General features: G+C 39.1%; 1 protein-coding gene across 4 annotated transcripts in view; it reads right to left on the bottom strand.

The window, feature by feature from the left end:
• The window catches only part of MACF1 (microtubule actin crosslinking factor 1), a 305107-nt gene that overhangs the window by 126748 nt on the left and 156161 nt on the right, over positions 1-22198 (bottom strand). For all 4 annotated transcript variants that reach the window (XM_081144947.1, XM_081144949.1, XM_081144948.1 and 1 more), the window contains 15 exons: positions 21600-21704; positions 20904-20999; positions 19638-19763; positions 16990-17142; positions 15594-15748; positions 14435-14561; positions 13718-13901; positions 12928-13097; positions 9054-9232; positions 8380-8518; positions 7382-7575; positions 6136-6298; positions 4935-5018; positions 2048-2155; positions 1758-1856 (listed from right to left, as the gene is read on the bottom strand). In XM_081144947.1, coding sequence (XP_081001073.1) covers positions 1758-1856; positions 2048-2155; positions 4935-5018; positions 6136-6298; positions 7382-7575; positions 8380-8518; positions 9054-9232; positions 12928-13097; positions 13718-13901; positions 14435-14561; positions 15594-15748; positions 16990-17142; positions 19638-19763; positions 20904-20999; positions 21600-21704 — 2082 coding nt within the window. The remainder of the gene's footprint in view (positions 1-1757; positions 1857-2047; positions 2156-4934; positions 5019-6135; positions 6299-7381; positions 7576-8379; positions 8519-9053; positions 9233-12927; positions 13098-13717; positions 13902-14434; positions 14562-15593; positions 15749-16989; positions 17143-19637; positions 19764-20903; positions 21000-21599; positions 21705-22198) is intronic.

Below are 22198 nucleotides of genomic sequence, written 5' to 3'. Positions count from 1 at the left end.
CTAACAGTAGGATACTAAAAGCTAAGTTCATTACATCTAGGTTAGCACCTTTCTAAAAAGGCACACAGTTTTATATATGATGGATACTCAATAATTATTTACTGATTTTAAAAAGCTCTCCACATACAGCATCGTACTTATTTTCATAATTCTTATATTTACAGATAAAGAGATTAAAGTCCACAGAGATTAAGTGAGATAGGTGTTGACATAAAGGAAGTCTTTTGCTAATTTACACAGGCAAAAGTTGGTATGGGTTAATGTTCCTAAAAGCATTTCTTTTATAAGGGTAGTTGAAGACATGGAAATTTACTCTGCAAAGACATAGCTTTTTATAATTATAAAAGATTACACACTCATTACAAAAATTTCAAATAATCTGAAATACATAATATATATCCCTTAATATCATTCCCCCAGAAATTTGGTATATATACTTGTAAAGTTGTCTGTATGCTCATATTGTGTCTTTGTGGTACACACAGTATTGTTTTTACTGAAACCATAATTATACACAGCATTCTATCCTACTTTCCCTCTCCCCAAATAATATGTTATAAATATCTTCCCATATTATTTCACTTAAATTTATTTCATTCTTTTTAACAGCTTCATAGGATTCCACGGCATAGAATTTGGATGTTTCCAATAATTTCCTGTAACAAATCACGCTTTATTAAGGATCTCTGTTCATATCCTTCCTTCATACTTATAATATTTCCATTCTAAAGATACTTGGAAGTGGGAGTATTGGACATAATAGTCAATCCTCATAATTATTCAGATTCCACATTCGTGAATTTACTCACTAAAATTTATTTGTAACCCCCAAAACCAATATTTGTGCATTTTCACAGTCATGCCCAGACATGCACAGAGTGGTGGCAAAATATTTCAGTCGCCCAGTGTTCCCAGCTGGGGTAGAATAAGGTGATACGCTGCCTTCTTGTTCCAGCTCTTATACTGTAAACAGAGTCCTTTTCACAGTCTGTTGAGTGACAGAGTTTCCATATTTTTGTGGGTTTTGATGGTGATTTCACTGTTTAAAATGGACCCAAGTGTATTGCTGAGGTGCTGTCTTATGTCCCTAAGCACAGGAAGGCTGTGATGTGCCTTATGGAGATAATGAGTGTTAAACACGCCTTGCTCAGGAGTGAGCTATAGCGCTCTTGGCCATGAGGTTAATGTCAGTGAGTCAACAAAATATGTTAACTAAGGCGTTTTTGTTTTTTTTGGTTAATTCTCACCTGAGGATATTTTTTTCATTGACTTTTAGAGAGAATAGAAGGGAGGGAGGACTGGAGAGATGGAGAGAGAAACATTGATGTAAGAGAGACACATCTATTGGTTGCCTCCCACAAGCACCCCAACTGAGGCTGAGGATTGAGCCTGCAACCCAGGTACATGCATGCCCCTGAGAAGGAATCGAACCTGCGGCCCTTTGGTGCGTAGGCCGATGCTCTAACCACTGGGCAACACCAGCCACAGCTTAGTTTAAACAAAAACACATATAACACAAGTTTATGCATTATCTGTGAACAAAAATGTTGTGACCAGAGGTTTGTAGGAACCTAGTGCTGTATTTTCTCCTAGGTATAAGAGTTCAGTATTCACTAAAGCAGTGTTTCCAGCAGCCTCACAGAAACAACTACTATGAATAAAGAAAATCAGCTGTGTGTACACTTTACATTTTGACAGATGAGGCACAGGGTTTTTAATTCTATTTTCAAGGTGATTTAGGACCCAAATGTCCTCACCTCCTCCTCTTCCAGCCGCTGGAGCGCATCACTGATATATTTCACGTGCTGAGTTGTTAAGGTCACCAATGCTGTATAGCGAGTCCTTAAGTCCATGAACTATGGTTCAAAAAAACAATTTAGATAAATTACACATCAGAAAAGTAAACTTAAGTAGTTGAAAATAAAAGGAAGTTTTCATGAAGTCATATGCTAGCAGAGAGGTAAACTGTAAATCAAACTGCAAGGCCCAGACAAAGGAATCTCTTTAAGGGAAGACAGTGGTATGTGGCCTTTCCCCACCCTTTCACCTCTTGCGTGATGGCATCTGAAGAGGAAAGCATGCGGCGGCGCTTGCCAGGGGATTTCTGTTGTGATTCCACAAAGGCCTTGTATGTCATCAGTTGCAATTCATAGTCCTGGGAAAAAAGAAATTTCACCATGTTTACATAGGGCTTCATAGATCACACACATCATGTAACAGAAATCATAGTATTTCATTGCAGGAAGGCATTCTGGTGGTCTTTTAAACTGAAAGTTAGAAACTTTTCCTGTAAAGGGCCAGATGGACACTATTGGGCCATGCTATCTCTGTCACAACTACTCAGCTGTGCCATTGTAAGTGAAAGCAGCCACAGACAATAAGTAAATAAAAGTATGGTTGTATTACAATAAAACTTTACTTTTGGGCACTGAAAGTTGAATGAAGTTCCTGGAATTTTCATATGTCACAAAGTATTATTCGTCTTTGCTTTTTTTTTAGCCACTTCTTATGGGCCATATAAAAATAGGTGCACAGGCTAGATTTAGCCTGTGGGTCAGAGTTGCTGACCCCTGAATTTGCAGTTTGTTTGCTGACCATCCTTTTCATGCATGGGCAACTGAAGCCCAGAGACACGAAGTGAATCTCCCTAATTAACTCAGTGGGTGAGCAACAAAGTCAGAATTAGAATCTCAGTTTTCTAATCCCTAACCCAACGCTCTACTCGTATCACCATGCTCTTGTCATGTCCTCTGCACTCCTGAGAGTGCTGCTCTAGTCCAGGCCTCTTCAGCTCTCAATACAAGAGCTTCTTAGTTATTTTCCTGCTTATGATCTCATCTCCATTTATTTTCTATCATCTCACCAGAAAAACTTTTCTAAAACAAAGATAATCACTTTGTTCCTCTGCTTCAAAGCTTTCAATGACCTAGAGCGAAAATTTCTCAAATATCTACATGCATACAAATCATCTGGGGACCTTGTTGAAATGCAGATTCTCATTTGGCAGGTTGAAGATTCTGCATTTCTAACAAGCTCCCGGGTGATGCTCCTGGTTGAAAGACAACATTTTGAGTAGCAAGAATAGCAAGTAAAGCCAAAAGAACTGAACAAGGCCTTTCAAAGGTTGGCCCCAGGCTCCTTCTCATTTTTCAGTCACTGCTTCTTGTGAACATACTCCTTTTAGCTAAACCAGAATATTTCCTGTTTCCTCATATAATCATTGTATGTTTATTCCTCTGTGCCTTCGATTATGTATTTTGCCTAGAATGTTCTGCTTTGTTTGTCTATTTAGCAAACCTTAGGCAGAAGAAAAACATGGAATGAGTTCCTTAAGAAACCTATAGAAAAACAATAGTAGTAGTAGTAATAATAAAATAGTAATAATAATAAAAGCACATGCTACCATTTAATGAACATATTTTAGGTTTGAGGCATTGTCCTATGCATACATTTATCCATGCATACATTATCCCATTTAACCTTTACAATCTCTCAGTGAGGTTGTTACTATTTCCATTTTGTAGATATTGCAAGCTAATCAGAGAGGCTAAGTGCTTGCTCAAAGTCTAAAGCCTGAAAACGGTGAAGCTAGGATTTAAATTCAAATTTTCATGACACCAAATCTTCTATTATTAACTAAAGAAATACACTTATTTAAAAACTATTTGTTGAGCATCTACCATGTGCCTGTCATTGTTCTAAGTGCTACACACATAGTCAGAGAAAACTCTGCCCTCCCCTGGAGCTTACATTCTAATGAGAAGGCATACAATAAACAAATAAAATTATAATATTCGCAGGTCATTCTTATTTAAAGATATTATCGGAGAAATGTGAGGGGGGACGGAAGAGATCAGGCATGGCCTCATACACCACAAAGAATTTAAAATTTATTATGAATATGATAAAAAGCCTTTGGACAGTTTTGCACAGGAGAATGATATGATCCAATTTACTATGTTTCATCTATTACAAGGTACAAATTTTCCCCACGTTTTAGTAGCTCTAAAATTGGAATATGTCTTACAATTAATAATTGGCAGAGTTTCTTCTTTTTTGGTAGTGCATATAATAGCTGGTATCTGAAATTCTGTGACATGTAGTACGTTCTAAAAAAGGTGAGTCTGCTACTGTGTGGGAAAACAGCCTGGGGGGCAGGAGCAGAAGCAAGAGATGAGTTTGGAGGTAGCTGAGCGGTATAAGGAAGATTCCTCACTTAGATGTGAACCAGGGGTATGGTGAAGGGGTGGGTAATGAGAGGCAGGTCATTCATATTGGAAGATGGAGCCAACTGATTCAAAGACTGAACATAAAGTTTAAGGCAAAGAGAAATGTTAAGGATCATTCTTGGTTTTTTTGCCTCAACAAATAGGAAAATAGTGACACTATATCTTGAGATAAGCAAGATGGAAAGAAAAGCCAAATATTGTTTTTGACATGATAAGTTTAAGAGGCTTGTGGGGCCCTATCCAGTTTTGCTCAGTGGTTAGAGCGTCGGCCCACAGACTGAAGGGTCCTGGGTTCGATTCCAGCCAAGGGCACATACCTTGGTTGCAGGCTCTGTCCCCGGACCCAGTTGGGACACATGAAGGAGGCAACCGATCAATGTGTCTCTCACATCAATGATTCTCTTTCTCTCCCTCTCCCCATTTCCACTCTTTCTGAAAAAGCAATGGAAAAAATATCCTCGGGTGAGGATTAGAAAAAAAAGAGAGGCCTGTGGGTCATCTAAGTGGAGAATCCTCTTATCAGCTGATGTCTGGTACCTCTCTGAGCATCCTCCAATGTGGGGCTATGAGAAGTACACAGCTGTACTAACTGAAGGATGGGGCCTGCCTATAGCAGATGGGCTGTGATGAAAAACCAACAGAGACAATGCAGGTCTTCCTAAGCTGAAAATCACTTATGTTCCTTTTGGGGCATGGCAGAGTTACCTTTACAATAGTGGAGTACTGCTGGGAAAACTTTTGACACTGGTCCAGTTTTGTCTGATTTCTCTCAATTTCTGCAAACAGATCCTAGAAACAGAAATATCACAATATTATCATTGTCATTACCATACTGAAACAGCTGAGCTTTTATTAGGTTCTAAGGCAGTGGTTTTCAAACCTTAGCCACATCAGAATTGCCTGGAAGACAGCATAAAACAGATTGCTGGGCCCCACCTCCAGAGTTTCTGATTCAGTAGGTTTGGGTTTGAGTTCAAGAACCTGTATTCTAACATGTTCCCAGATGCTGCTGCTAGTCTGGGGTCCACACTTCGAAAAGCACTGTTCTAAGTATTTTCTATGCATCACTTCATTTAATCCTAATGAAAGTAACTTTATGAGGTCAATTGAACAAAACAGACTATGTCTGTTTTATTGATGAGGAAGTAGAATACTGAGAGGTTAAGTAATTTGCTTCAAGGTCTCTAGCAAGTGAGCAAATCAGGATTGAAATCCAGGCAACCTAACCATAATGCTAAACAAAATAACAGACCCCAAGATGCCAACAAATAAAAACTGCTTTGAATGAAATAATTTTCTTCCATCATAGCTTTCCCTAGGTTTTCATTCCCCCATATTCTAATCCTAGTAAACTAAAATTTAATATCAAGAAACAAAATGAACCATCACTGGCCAGGTGGCTCAATTGGGTGGAGCATTGTTCCATACACCAAAAGGCTGCAGGTTCAATTCCCAGTCAGGGTAAATACCTAAGTTGTGGGTTTGATCCCTGGCTGGGGCACATATGGGAGGCAACTGATTGATGTTCCTCTCTCACACTGGTGTCTCTCTCTCTCTCTCTCTCCCCCTTCCACTCTCTCTAAAATCAATAAAAATACGTCCTCTAGCGAGGACTTAAAAAATAAAATAAGAAACAAAATAAACCAAAATAATTTTAATCTGTTCACCAAGTGATTTCAACATATATTCACAGAAAATCAGAATTAAAAGGAATGTTTGTTATAGGTCATCTGGCCTAAATGCATCGCTAGTATCTTGAGACCATCCTGCTTGAACCCTTCTCAGAAGACAGAGCTCAGAATGTCTTACCATTTAGGGGAAGCTTAATTGCTAGCACATCATCCTCTTTTATGATGAGCTAACCCCCAGTCCCTGCCAACTTCCAATGTGCTGCTGCTGTACCCACCGTCTGCTGGTTGAGCTGCTCCGATAGCACTCTGCTATCCTCTGCCTGGCCTGGCTTCATCATTTCCTGCAGGGCAGTGGTTTCCTCAATCCATTTGATGAGAGCTCCATGGCAGGCTCGGTAATCTCCCAGAACTTCCTGGATACTTTCTAGTTCAGACTGGCTGGAGAAGCAGAGAAAAACTGCTATCAGATATTTTGGTGTCAATACAATAAAGTAAATTATGTAATTCCTTCCTTAGCCTATGCCTCCAGTTGAGCTTGACCACAGAGGGTAGACACATTTTTATTTGGGGGGAAGAGCAATACAATGCTGAGACCTATGAAATGTACCCAGTGCCCTATGGGGTAAAAACTGAGAAGAAACCAGTTGTGCTCTAGTGGCCCAGGAAACTGCCTGGGGCCTGGTATCCTGTGATAATCCTTGTCAAATGTTTTACTAGATTGCCAAGGTTTATCAAGTGTTGCCAATAAGGTAGTACCGGCTGTATATTTCTGTCCCGATGACAGAGTGCCTGTGAGATTACCCCAGCTATGATTTATGAATCACTCTAATTTCTTGGAGAGGATGGTGGGGATAAGGTGGGTGAAAAGTAGTAATTATTTACTGTTAATTTCAGTAACAGTTTCCTATGTCACTTTTGTTAGCCAGCCTTGGAATAGTAATTTAATTATAGAGAATCAATCCAAGCTTATATGTTACTCTAACTCCTCTTGTTATATATTTGTCTACCCAGCCTAGCTTCAGATAGGTAGTTTTCTATCTTTCTTATTCAAATCAGTCACCAGAAGTAGGATCTCAAGTTACAGGGATAAAAACCACTGAATTAGCAAATGAAAAAAAGCAAGAAATTCTGCTCACTATGAAAATGGTTCATGTTTAGATTCAAAACTAGTAAAACAAGACCTGAAACTCAGGTTCCGATCCTTGAGAGGAGATTACCAGGTCCCCTTTCCAGTCTATAGTCTAACACGTCATTGCCACCATGACTTAACTAAGACGTGGGACACAGGAGAAACACTAAACAGAACCATCACTGCTGACTCAAAAGCAAGTCTCAAGTCTACTTGGTTGGTGGTCTCAATTTCCTGTTACATATCTTGTCCAGAATTCATAACATCATTTAATTTCTACCTCTCCCTAACAACTGCTGCCTTTAAACAAGAATACACAGATATAAGTCTATTTTTGTTTAAAATCTAGTCCCCAAATCCTAGTAGGAGAAAAGAGCAGGACTACCACTCACCGAGTCTCAAGCTGGGCAATGACCCGGTGCCAACGTTCCTGTAGCTGGGAGCCTTTTTCCTGATAGCGCTCCAAATCCAGGTTTCGCTCTGGGGTCAGACGATTCAGCTGCTCTGACACTACCTTGGCCTTGGCAATTTCCTCTTCCAGGACTGAAAACACTGAATTCTTGTCCTTGACATCACTAAGCCAGTGCTATAAAAACATAAGCACAGCAACATAAGATTAAAAATATTCCATGCTAAAAAGTAAAAGGGACTCAGACTAAGATAGGAAACAAGGATGTGGTCTACAGCTGGCTCCACATTATATCTGTGATTCAGAAGCTACACCCTATAATGTCTATGCCAGAAATGCCTCCACAGTCCTCAAGCACACTGGGCAACCAAGGGCAGGCAGTACAGTATAGAGAAATGTGCAAACAAAACTTGTGTTTGAAACCGGACTCTATCACTTATAAGCTATGAAACCAAGGTAAGTCCCAATCTGACTCTTAGTTTTCTTACCTGTAAATGGAGGTAAAAATCCCTTCCCTATCCACCTCACAGAGTTGCTTGGGAAAATCAAGTGAAGTAACAGCTAAGTGATTTACAAACTTACAGCAAAACCACTGATTCTATCCAATTAAGCCATTATTTTACTGGGAAGAAAGAAGAAAACAGAAAAGCATAGTCCTTTATCTCCTCTTTCTAGCTAAACATATTTCTTAGTCCATTCTTTGAATCTATATTAAAATATATTAAATATGATATTCTGCCTAGTTCAAATGCAAACTTAAAATCAGTGTCATGCCACCCACAACTGTATTTCTCTGCTAATTCAAAGCACTGGATATACAGGGGTGGGCAAAAGTAGGTTTAGAGTTGTAATACAAATAAGTAATATAACAGTTAATAAATAATAATGCAATAAACCGTGTTTCGCATACTCACAATTATAAACCTACTTCTGCTCACCCTAGTATTAAGACAACCTCCTAAGAAATTCAGAGCAACCAACCCATAATGCAGAGCGATGGGACTCCAGAGCTGAGAGATCTGCTGGTACTGCTTCTTCTTGACTCAGCTTGATCTCATAACCTTTGACCAAGAGTTCAGCATCCTGAATGCTTCTCACTATAACATCAATTGTCTTGAGCCTGTGAAAATAAAATCACTTTCATAAACACGTGCATTTTAAGAGCTGGGCCACAGACCTGGAGGTTCACAAAACATAATTGCCCAAATCATTTTCATACAAATAAGAAAGCATGATTTATGTGGTGCCAATTTAAGCCAATTCAAAATGAAGTTCTTGGTGGCACTGGGACATGCATACATGTGATAGACTCCTGCGAGAAAAGGTGAGACCTGTATTTAGTTTACTTAAAATTTTTCTTTTTATTCTTTACTGTCCATTTTTCTTTCTTTTTATTCCAGCAGTATCTAATTAAAGAGAAATGAGGTACAAAAAAGTCCTAACACTGCAAATCAACTCCCCCACTGGCATTTGTTCAGTGGAGCCCAAATGAACCCACTCCATACTTGGAACTAAAGCCATGGTCTCTTGTTATGGGTACATGCTCTTCAAGTTCTGCAATCTCTCTGGGTTTTTTATGAAACACTCCAGGCACTTTCCCTTCTCATCCCAATGGAAAACATTGTCATTTGGACCCAAGTCCTCAGCTCACTCACTTATTCAGATAGACAGTGGAGAGACCATATACACGGTCCATTTTCTCAACCAGCAGATTGAGTTCTGAGCGCAGAGTTGAAACACTTGAACCAGATGGGGACTGATGGAGAAAACTGTTGCATTTCAAGGAAACAGCATCCAAGTCTGATCTCAGTTGCTGCAAATCGTCCTGGGTACGCTATCAGGAATAAGACATACAACAAAGATGGGGAAAGATTAAAGAAGTTAGAAAGAAGTCTTTGTTTGTAACAGCAAAATATTGGAAGCAACCTAAATGCCATCTATAAGAAAGTGGTTGAAGAATCTCTGAAATAGCAGTGAAGGGGATGAAGGGGGAAGGACAGCAATTTCTGAATGAAGTATCTGAACTATTGCCATACCTTCAAGAGAACAACAACAAAAACTATAAATAAATGTTGAACTCCAGTTAATAGATGTGCTTTCTGTAGTAGTATGAATTAGCAATTCTGAAAGTATTCTCTTTACATGTAAAAAACTGTGCAATAAGTGAATTTGCTGTGAATATAAAGTAGGTTTTTCAGTCTTGGGGCAGGGAAGGAGGAAAGGCTAGAATGAGTCCTGTGGAACCAGATGGAGATAAGATACATATGAATTCATAGTTGTTGTTTGTGTGTGAGACTAATAAATACACTGATCTACCTTTGTGATATATTTATATGTACATACTCACACATATATATATTCATATATACATGGTACATACGCAAACAGGTGTGTGTATAACATAGGAGGGTGTTTATGTGTGTATGCAGATGTGTTTGTAAGTATGCATTTTTCTAACTCTACCTGCTGAGCAATCCTAGAGCAATGACACCCCAACAACAATGAGTAACCTCAGCACCTAGACCTCAGCTTCTAAATAACATACTCCTCCTAAAGAAAGCTGGACTCCTTGGAGAAATGGCTGATCCCAGGGCTGGGACAGGCTAGGGCAAGGTGAACCTGGAATAGCTTGTTTTACTGAGAAATAATAAACCACCCAAAGAATAATGATGACATGTTACAATGACATCAGAGCCAGCTTGAAGGGTCTACCGATGGCTATATTTGGAAAATTTTGAACATTAAAGATAGTAGCAAACTACAAACCACTGAATAAAATAAGAATTAATAAGTCTATGCTGACATAAAGAAGAAAGGAGAGAGGCAGGGAGGCAAGCTCTTTCCATTTGATAGAACAGAAATTTAAAAATGTAAAAGGAATTACAGAATTAGGAAATCCCCTTTTGGCAACAGTCATACTAATAATTATTCAGTCAAGTGTCAACAACAGATACTAAAACTAGTTGGTGAAAGTTTGACGTAAAACATAGTCTCAAAGTATCTCCCCACAAAATAATTAGTAATTGCAAAAGCAACAAGTGAAAAATTATCACCAGTAATGGAACAAATCAACATCACATGCCTTGTGCTATTATTCACCAAGGACGTATCACTTCTGTGGATTCCTGCCAAAACTGTGTAAGCTATTTCTAATCATGAAGAACCCTCAGATAAACACAAATAGAGGGACATTCTGCAAAATAAATGGGCTGCAGTGTTCAAAAATGTTAAGCTCATGAAAGATAATGAAAAATTAAAAAACTGTTTCAGCCCAGCCAGCATGGCTCAGTGGTTGGGCATCACCCCATGAACCAGGAGGTCTCAGTTTGATTCCGGTCAGGGCACACACCTGGGTTGCAGGCTCGATCCCCAGTAGGAGGTATGCAGGAGGCAGCCGATCAATGACTCTCTCATCATTGATGTTTCTATCTCTCTCTAACTTACCCTTCCTCTCTCTGAAATCAATAATAAAATACACACACACACACACACACACGTGTATATATATTTATATAAATATATATATACGTATTTAAAAAGACAAACTGTTTCAGGTTAAAGAAATCTAAAGAGATACAGCAACTAAATGCAATGTGTGATACTGGATTGAATCCTGTGCCAAAATTACTCTCTTTTTGTAAGGGGGATATAAGGTGGCTTGAGGGTTTGGGTATTACCCCAAAAAGGATTATTAGGTCAACTGATAAAATTTTAATAAGGTCTTATATCAATCTTCATTTCCTAATTTTAATCATTGTCCTGTGGTGATATAAGAGACTGCGTTGTTTTTGGAAATGCACACTGAAGTATTTAGGGGTAAAGGAGCATCATTTCTGGAATTACTCTCAAGAAAAAGAAAAAGATTATTATGTATACATATATGTTGAAGAAAATGTAAAGCAAATGTAAAAAAGAGTTAACACTTGCGGAATATAGGTGCAGGATAAATCTAAGTGAAAAATAAAAACTTCTGTATATCTGAGCCCTGGCCCATGTTACTTGGTTGGTTGGAGCACTGTCCCAAACCCAAGGGGTGGCAGGTTCAATTCCCCGTCAGGGCACATGCCCAAGTTGTAAGTTCGATTCGCAGTCAGGGCAGGTGCAGGAGGCAGCTGATGGATATTTCTCTTTCGCATCAATGTTTCTCTCTCTCTCTTTAAAGGTCAATGAAAAAAAAATTTTAAATACAAAACTATCAATCTGATACTACTTTTTTTTAAAAAAGTGAAAAAAATGAAGGCCCTTTAGAAGAGCTGATTATTAACCTTTATCTCCTAGAATGTTCCATTTTGTAGGCACAGATAGTTTTGGATGACTACAGAAAAGTGAAATGCTTCACTATGAGAATTACAGGTTCATATGATATGATTCATACAGGCATATTAGATCTCTCTTGGCCAAAGAAAATTACACTGCCCTCTCAACCTCCTCTTCAAGTTTAAGAATAATTAAGAAAGGTAAGAAAATAATCACTCCTTCTCATTAGCCATTCTTTTTCATTTGCTTTAAGCTCTCAGATCAAATCTAATATTCTTTTTTGGTGGTAGATTTTTATTAAATGGTAAGCATTCCGTGACAGTAAGATCCTAGAGAAAATAGGACAATAAAAGTATGGAATGCTTCACAAATTTCTGTGTCATTCTTGTACGGGGGCGGTGCTAATCTCTGTATTATTCCAATTTTAGTATATGGACTGCCAAAGTAATACTCTTTACAGAGCTCTCTCATACTATTCCAAGAAGAAATGGTCTATAACACTCCATTCCTAGAGCAATGTTTGTTTGGAAATCTAGAAATACACTAAGTACTATCTTACAACCTCTCTTATAATGAAGGCTCTAATCATGACTTCAATCTTTTATTCTTTCTTAACTACACTTTAAGCCAAAAGCACGAACATTGGCTTACTTTTCTTTGCATGCCTCTGAGCACTTACTAAAGCAACTAGTATTTGCTGCTTTTACTTCAAGACTACCTGACATTTTTATGGCATTTTGCTTTTCCAGAAGGCTTATTATATATGTACTATATTACTTAATTTTCAAAACAACTTAGTGACTCACTTATTATCTCCATTTTATAAGAAAGGAAACTAAAGATGGAAGTTAATTTGTTCAGTCACAGAGAAAGTGCATTAGAACCCAGAGTAGAATCTGATTCTTTCCTTAACACTTTTGAGTCACATGACTGACAACCATGGAATAGAAAGTAACACATACATATAAGGGATAGAGCAGAGAGCTATATCTCTACTAAGCAGTCTTTAAATACCCAGCCCAAATGCAGCACTTAGAGCAATTTACCAGTCTGTTTGCCTCCCAACTGTGTAGGAAACTCATCAACATTCAGCAATACACTGGGGTCTGAAATCAAGCTTTCACACAGGTAAAAGGCACTTACAGGCTGCAGGGAAGTAGGATCACCGTGAATCTATCGCCTTATTTCTTAGGATCCATACTCTCTTGCCACCTAATTCATTCTGAAAGCATTTACTGTGCAGCCAACACCCACCTTGCTCTTAGGGCTTACCTCTTGCTCTGCAATCCTTAATGCACTGTCCTGCCGGGCATCTTTGTCAGTCCTAGAGCTGGCTGGGGTCTGAATTCGTTTGACCAGCCTCTGTTCACACTCTTCCAGGCGCAGCCAGATATTCTTCAGCTCTGAAATGTACATCTTGGCCACAGTTTCCTCTTTGTCCTCTGTGAATGCACAAGCACAGAAGACCATTATGCACCACACCAGAGATCAGCAAACCTGGGAAAAACAGACTCACCCTCAGACAGAGGTTCCAGCAGACCGGACCTTCCATCAGTGAAAGCAAGACCTTGTATGGGGAAGCTTATGGCTGATCCTAAATTCCCTGCATTATATAATGATCTTTAAGGATACAAACATGCTATTTCCACAAGAAAATGTAATAGGTTGTTTAGCAATAAAGACTAAAATATGGCCTCTTCTTCCATGATCTGAATTCATCTCTACAAGTTTTTCTCTCTCAAGGTTTAATATTTAGTGCTCGGCTGGTTGTGGCTCAGCAGTTGAGCGTCGACCTAGGATCCAGGCAATCGGGGTTTGATTCCCTGTCAGGGCACACGCCCGGGTTGCGGGCTGCAGCCGGTCAATGACTCTCTCATCATTGATGTTTCTATCTCTCTCTCTCCCTCTGTCCTCTCTCTGAAATCAATAAAGATACATTAAAAAAAAAAGGTTTAATATTTAGTGTTAGTGGTAACAGTACTTTCTAGTTTATATGAAGGGTCTTGCAGCACCCTTCAGAATTCTCACTTCACCAGCACTCTCCTCTTCCCATGGCACTCACCATTCTCCATGGATTTCATCAGGTGTTGGAAGTGGGTTTTACAAGCCTCCACTTCCTCTTCCAAACGCAGACGATCTGCCACTGAGAAGAGCACCGAGTCCCGGCTATCCTGCAGAAAGTCTTCATAGTGGGCCTGGAGGGTCGTCATAACTTGGTGGCACTCTCCTAGTGTTGATAACCGAAGCTAGACAGGAAAAGTCAGAAGAAATTTCAAAAGAATGGGAACATAATACTTTCTCCTTTTTTATTGACATTTAACATAGACACAAAATAATGTACAAACTATAATTATAAACATGCTGATTTTTCACAAAGTGAACTTGTCCACGTAATCAGCATTTAGATTAAGAAACAGAACATCACTAGCACCCCTTCTGACCCTTTGGACATAACCCTTAATAACAGTTAATTCACTATATTTCACCACCTACATATATTTATGCAAAAGAGATGCTGATCCTGAAGTGAGAAGCCTACAACCTTTTCCCTCTGCCAAGAAGACCAAATATGTTATTTACTTTCATCAGAAATTTCTTGAACCATTCAGGCTGCTGTTTCTAGTTCCTAAGGGCCTCAGGACCTTAACCCTGAACCAGTCGCCCTGATTCCATTTTATTCTGATTGGGTGCGTAGGAGTCTCACAGTAATGAAAAAATGTTCCTTCTGAAAAAAACTTGCGCATAGGATGTAAGCCTGGGGTATTGCTTTCACAATTACCTTTTCCAGGTTCCAGGTCTTTACAAGGTCAAGATCCTTCCTCAGATAGTTCCAGGAGATAAGGCTTTTGGTGTTAACATGTAGCTGATGCCAAAGGGCCATCACCTTCTGATAAGACTGCTCCACTCTAGGAACAACAAAGAACCTGGTTATAGCTTTTATAAGACTTGAGCTTCACACTAGAAACCCTCTTAGGAAAAAATATGATAATTTTAGCAGAACTGAGAGTATATGCTGAGCAGAGAAAGGCAACAAGCCAACTACTAAAAACACATAATCTTTAGAACTAAATTAATTGAGATCCTCAAACAACTTGGGTTTGCTACATTATTATGTATATTATGTCAGCGCACATCTAGCAATCTCATAAATGTTACCTGAATGTAATATAATTACGAGAGGTTAGAGAGAGGAAATACTCTGGGAAAGCACTGATAAGAGAAAATTAGAGAGAAAAGGCACACGGGGATAAGTCTCACAACAATTCCCTATAGTACTGTGTGGCTCAACTATAAGCCATTTAATACAATAACATAAAAATATCAATTTAAACAAAAATTATGACATAACTACATTTGGAAGATGGGAAAAGGAGAAGTGTATGCAGATGCATATGTAGCAAGATAAATTTTAATATCCTACAGTAGGAAGTCAATACATAATTTCTAAAGTTGAAAAATAGCAGAAAAATCACATTACTTAGAAATTTGGAATTAAAACCAGAAAAATCTGCTCAGAGTTAAAAATAATTGACTCTGGGAGGCAGAGCTCTGGGGTGGGAAGGGTGGTTTGGGGGTTTTTATTAGAAGCTTTTTGGTATAATTCAACTTTTAAAAATATGTACACATTACTCTAAAAATATATAAATTAAAAAATCACTACAAAAATCAATCTTCTGAGCTTAAACTGTTTATAACCAAGAATTCTTTTAAAAAAGAAATATCACCAAATATATCTCAATTGAACATAAGCATTTACTTAAAATCTACTATGTGGCTGGCAATGTAAGACTATCCTAATAGAGGGTCTTTCCCCCCCCAAAAATTTTAAATTTGGTCTCTCTGTTCAAGGAGATCATAAATGTAGATTTGTCCCTCCACCAATTCTTCCAGATCAAACACAGAGGTGGCAGTACAGAGTGTCAGCTGAGCAAAGCTACCTGCTGGCCATCTCAATGGCATCCTTATTGGGTGGAGGGATGAGGAAGCAGACGGATGGCACCATTGCCTCATTCCCTGTGGGGCTGATCACTTTCCACTTCGTCCTCTGAGAATTATCTTCCAACACACATTCATCATTCTTGCAAATAGTGATCTGAAGAGACAAATTTACAAGTTATTACTAATGGATAAATCAACAAACCATTATTATCTGGTGTCTGACCCTCAAGAAAAAATCATTTTGGAGATCTGCCATCACTTAGTGAGAGTCTGATTCTGACAAAAAGGTAACACGTAAAAATACGCAGCACAGGAAAGGTTGCTGACATCAAATAAATCCAGGAAGCAAGTGTTTATGAAATGCTTGCTATATGTCAAGTAACTCAGTAAATGAAGGGCAGTAGGACGCTTCAAGAGGAATCTCTAGCACACACAACCATTAGAGTAAAAGTTAAAGGGACATGAATACTCACAACTCTGCTTTTGAAATTTCCTTCTCCCCCCTTCCTGTCATCACACCCAAATCCCTGAAAACATTTAAGGATTTGGAATCATCAGTTCTTTCTCTTGGGTGACAAGTAACCAACAGTATTATCCCTATTTTATAGACAGAGGTATGCAGAAAAGTGCAAGAAAAATTAATTCATTCTTTTGTATAATAAATATTTATTGAGCCTATGATGTACCTGGAAGTGTGCCAGACCACTAGAGATAAAAATGGAAAAATGGTAAACATGGTCTATATTCCACATATTCTGGTGGGGTATGTAGTTACAATATTGTGTGACACGTGAAATTTACTGGGAATGCACAAAGGGACATGACCCAGTCCTGGCTACAGAAATAAAGAAAAATTATTCAGGACCCTGAAGCCGCATTAAGGAATTCAGACTTTCTACACAGAAAGGGGAATTATAGGAATTAAGCAGGAAAATGACATTTTTTTGTAAAGAATGCATTGGATGGGAAGGCTGATACAATGATCCAAGTGAAATAAACTTATGATGTAATTTAAGGTAGCAGCAGCAGGGACAGAAAGAAGTACATCTAAGGGATATTTATTTACAAGTTAGTATTGACTTGGTAGTCCTACTAGCTGTGGGAGGTGAAAGGGGAAGAGTTAAGGATATCTCCCAGGCTCTACAAAGTATAATTTCTGTCACCACCTAGGCAACTGGGTAGATGATGAAGCCAATCACAAAGACAGGGAACAGATTATTATTATAGAGTTGAAGCTTTTTCTTCTTTAAATGATAGAAGAGATTTGAGAGTTTTAAATTCTAAATTTTAAAAACTCTACCATTTGATCTTTCCTTATTATCATAATCCTAACCGAAAGCTTCCCTTCACCCTTCCTTCCCTCTGGAGCCAGAAGCAGCCTTTGCACCTCCTTACCTCGATCTGCCGATAGTCACAGATGGCCTTCACAGAAATGGTGCTCTTTAGCACATGGTCGGGACTGCGTGGCTTTAGCTGAACAATTGTTTTTGATCTCCCAACAAGACTGGCAACAGAACTCTTGGACTGTATAAGCTGCTCCTTTTCATCCTACAAAATGAGAAGAAAATCAAAACGACACTGTTGCTACTCAGGGTGACTAACAGAGAAAATTGAGTGCTCCATTCCCTCAGAGAATGCCATTTCTCACTTAAATAATCCTTGTGGAGCCATCTTAGAAACACAAGGATAAAGAAAAAAGGAGAGACTGTCTTGTCTTTTACCAAGTGCTTTTGCACTCAGATTTTGCAGATCTCACCCTGTGCCCTTTCAATGAACAATAAAGCCACATGCAAAACAAACAAACAAAAACATAAAACAAAAACAGAACTTCTAGCTGCCAAATACAGCTATAAAGCTAGCTAAGGATTTCCCCAAATAAGGTTCAGGGAACGCAGAAGTTAAAAACAATAATAACAACTATGTTGTTATTGTTGTTGTGATCATTCAATTTCTCACTGGTAGAAGCCAGTTCTTACCTTCTGCTTAGGAGAAGCTAGAGTTAAGCTCTTTAAAAATTTTTAAATAATTATATCTACCACAAATGCTTTACTTTCTAAAACTGAGTCAAACTTTCTCCAGAAAGCTCTTAGCTCTTCAACCAACAATCAATACTGTTGGTGAAGGCATCGTGACAAATGACTTAGGCTTTACCTTTTAGTATCTTGCTGTGCGATAGACATGTAGACTTGATTGGTTTGGAAGGAGTACCATGCAAAATTAAAACTCCCAAGGTCTCTGCAAATCCAATTATCTTAAAAACTAATGAAACTCTTGTCAACAAAATTGGTACCAATCTACTGCCAATTCCATTAAAGTAAAAGATTAATAACCAGGATGTTTCAAGCCCATTTTGAGGTATAAAAACTCCCCAGAAGAGGGCTTTCTTAGGATGGAAGTAGATGTAATGAGAGTAAAGAGTTAATAATGTTAAGAAATGCCATTAAAGAATTAAGAATATGCAAGTAAAAAAAGAAAAGAAATGCTTAAATAAACTACCTTTGCCTGTCCCGGGGAGCATGATTGGAAGAAATACAACTTTAACTTATTAGTTAAGAAAGAGGAATGGAATATATCAGGGAGACAGCCACATGGTTCCATACTTGAGAGCTGGTCTACCCATGTCATTTTCCTTGCAATAAAGATGTCAATTTCTGTCTAACCCACAGCCAAATATCTCAAACTCCAGAGACCAAGTGCTCAGTGTGGTAAAAGTTCTGAAAAGAACCAGAAGCCAGGACAGATGCTCCCGAACCTGACGGAAAGGTGAGGACAAGCTGAGGAGCAGACCCAGGTGACTTCATGCCCCGATGATGCCGCCAACCCGATGCCCCTGACCTGGAGAGGAGGGAACAGAACAGCGACCCTCGAGAACAGAAGATATGACAACAATTGCAGAGGAGTTACCCTACGACAGGAAGGTACTCTGTGGGAGGGAGGAGATAATAGCCAAGGATTATTATATTCCTCCTTCATACTTGAAGTACCTCCAAGAGAGACATTCTAGAGAAAACATCTGAAAAGTCAGGTTTTTACCCTCCGTTCCAAATTAATTAAATTAACCGATTATTTGCCCAGGTGAAACACTAAATGTAAAAAACCATTCATAGGTTTATAATACCTGCAAGTATATATATATATATAAAAATCAACTAATGTTCACAAATGCCCAAGTATCACTCACGAAAAAATGACATTGTTTTGGGTTATTCTGGTTGTCTTAGTTTTCTGTTGAAATGTGACAATCCTCTGGCTTCTCATATAGAAAAAGTAACTTCTCTATTACATACATATTTCTATCTTACTGTGAGATGTACCTTGAGGCTTGTCTTGCCAACTCTATGTAATATACATTCAACAAATGCTGCTGAGTTTATTACCAGTACTCCTAAAGGAATAGTTCATTGGAAGAAATAAATGTAAAAGTGCTTCAGATTAATTTTGGATGCAATAATATTTTTAAAAAGTAAATATTGCTACATAAATAAATTGGATAATATTGCATTACATCTAAGTAAGATTTTAATGCCCTTAATTAAATTCAATTTTCTAATACCTCATCATTACCAAAAGAAAACTGCCAAGGAGGAAAAATCTGGTTCAGGTCTAGTTCATTGGGGGTTTTTGTTTAATTTTGTTTTAAAAATTCTCTTCGCATGAGCGACTGAAAAAAAATTTGATGTTAATCCCCTTCAACCCTATTTTTCATGCTCTACATCTCATCTTTGGCTCCAACTATTGAACAGAAATAGATAAGAACAGTGCAAAGAAAGTATGATGAGCACTAAGTGGGGCTCAAGGGGAGATGACTTGGCCTTTACTTCAATGACACACCCAAGGAATCTTATTAGCAACTTCTTTAAGGAAAGAAAAGAGAAAAGGAAAAAGAAAGAACAAACTGATTAAACTCTATTTGAATGTGAGCCAAACATTATGACAAGGACCCACTGCCCTGGAGCTTTCAAGGATATAAACAGCAGCAGCTGACAGAGTTTACTCTGTTTCTGAGTATGTTTCTGTAATCATCCCACTGATGCAACACCCACCATGGAGTCCTGGAGCAGGTCCTCAAGGCGGGATAAGCTGGTGTTGTGGTCACAGGAATATTTTCGTTTGATGGAGTCTTGGAGGTTCCTCAAGAATGACTCCAGGTCTCGTGCATCACTGAAGAACTGTGGGGATAGAAGGGTGGGGTGCCTTGTGTTCACTACATCACAACACCAAGATCTTAACTGATAAAGAACAATCCTATTGTGCAGAGCTGAGCAAGGCTGATTACACCCTCTGGATAGTGATAGTTCATTACAAAGCCACGAAGGTATAAACCGGAAGTTCTATACTGCCATGGCCAGAAAATATTATTGATGGGTAGTACAAAGCCTACTGAACCCTATGGAAAAGTCAGTCTGCTTCACCCCCTCAGAAATCACTGCTCGTTCCTCTTGGCTTCTGACTGACGACTCTTGGTTCTGAGGTATAGTTCACAAAAGCCTAGGTGTTGAGTTATCAAATGTTTTAATTCATTGACATAATTACAAAATGATCAGGAAGATTATTTAGTTTAAGGCAAAACCAAACAGAGAGAATAATTTATTTCCTCCGCCCACCCTCACGTGAAAACAAGTAGTATATTCTTCATGCTGTGAAAGATTGTAAAAAAAATTTTTTTAAATGGTCCTGATCTTTTATAGGTCTGCCCATCAAGAGATGGAGTCTATTTCTCCTCCCCTTGAAGCTGAGCATGGCCATGTGACTTCCTTTGGCCACTGGGATGTTAATAAGTGTGACAGCAGAAACAAGTGTTTGTAACTGGGGCTTACTCTCTCTCTTGCTGCTGGTGGAACACAGGTACTCTGTGAAGAAGCCCAAGACAGCCTACTGGATGCTAGAGACTTACATATAGACTTGTACCGCATTACCCCAGACAATGTCAGACATGTGAGTGATGCCATTTGGGACGAACCAGCCCCCAGCCTGCCTGTAGCCATGATTCAGCCAGGCAAGATGAGAAAAAACACTCAGCTGAGCACTGCCCAAACTGCCAACCCACAGAATCATGAGCTAACTAAATGACTGTTGTTTTAAGCCACTAAGTTTTAGGGTGGTGGTTTATACAAGAGAAGCTCACTGACACAGATGAGTATTTAACCTCGCCTTTTCCATGTATATATGCGTGCGCGCGCACACATACATACATACACACACACACACAATCTCTTGCCAGAATGAAAATGAATATTCTCATCCTCTTTAATACACACGCAAACACTTACACATAGACATGCACAAAGACAAATGCAAAGCTCACATACCTGAAAGTAAGCAGTGTTCTCTTTCACATGCTGCTCGACACACAGGCACAGCTGCTTCATCCACTGCAACTGGGACTGGACAGCAGCACTGTAAGCCTGCAACAACCAAGCACACACAGAAAGGCATGAGATTAATAGACCCAATACACATGTGCAATGCTCTCTTCCAAGGACAACTCTGCTAATAATAGAGAGGACTACAGAATATACATGGAGATAAACTTAATTGGCAGCTGCTCAATGCTTCCCATAAGCAAAAGGCTTGTCTTTTATCCAACATGGCATGTTAGGTTACATAGAAAAGGCCTCTTCCACACTCAGTTGCAGCTAAATGATGTAGCCGGCAAAATCCAGGCATAAATAAACCCTCCTGGATTCCTCCACTGTCTCTCTTTTCTGGGCAAAGGCACCATATCAACAAGAGACAGGATCTGTCTGGATAGTTATTTGAAAAAATATGGTCCAAGTCATTTTCCCCATGAAGTTAGGAGTCTTCTTGTTTCTCATAGCATTCTCCACAGACCATCAAAACTGTTTGCAGTTTTGGGGGGCCGGGGCAAAAAAGGAGAAAACTCAAGACAAATGATCCCAGACATTTCCTCCAGGTCCTTGAGCAGAACAAAGCCTCTGATTTCAGTACTGTTATAAGCAACCACCTCTGAGCACTTGGCCCTCACATGTTCTCAAGTCACATACCTCCACAGTCTGCTTGGCTGGGTGGTTTTCAAGTGATAGCAGCTCTGCTGTATCTTGTAGAGACCGAAACACATCCTGTTTTTCCTCCAGTTCCATTGTCAACTCCTGAAAATTGAATTCAATTTTATGTAATAAGTGCTCTTAAGGGAAGAGTAGCAATAAAGAAAAGGATCTGTTCCCTGCCCTACTTTTTAAAAGCCTACAACACTGTGGTTAGTGCCAAAATGAGATGCATGAACAAACAGTACATGCCAAAAAACTTTAGAGTAGAGCAAAAATGCTGGAATTACTGGCAAATGATTCACAAAGGACATGGGACCCCAGCCAGACCTGAGTAAGTGGAAGAACTCAGGATGAGCGCTGGAGGCAGAAAAAGGAAATAACTCAGCTAGAGTGGCTAGTTCATGCCAGCACCCCACTAACACAGTGCTGACACACCAGTGGATCTGTATCACTGACTGGCTGGCTTCACCAAGACTATTCCCTTAGCCTGGAGGGTCCGCTGGCTCTGAATTCTATGAACATTACAGGACCCAGTTTAGATGCTAGCTCTTCTGTGAAACTGGGTACTGGGCTTTACCATCAGATTTGACCACTCC

Source organism: Miniopterus schreibersii (assembly GCF_964146895.1).
Source record: "Miniopterus schreibersii genome assembly, chromosome: 8".
Taxonomy (NCBI): Eukaryota; Metazoa; Chordata; class Mammalia; order Chiroptera; family Miniopteridae; genus Miniopterus; species Miniopterus schreibersii.
The sequence above is the reverse complement of the archived record's forward strand: the minus strand, read 5'-3'. Positions and strand labels throughout refer to the sequence as shown.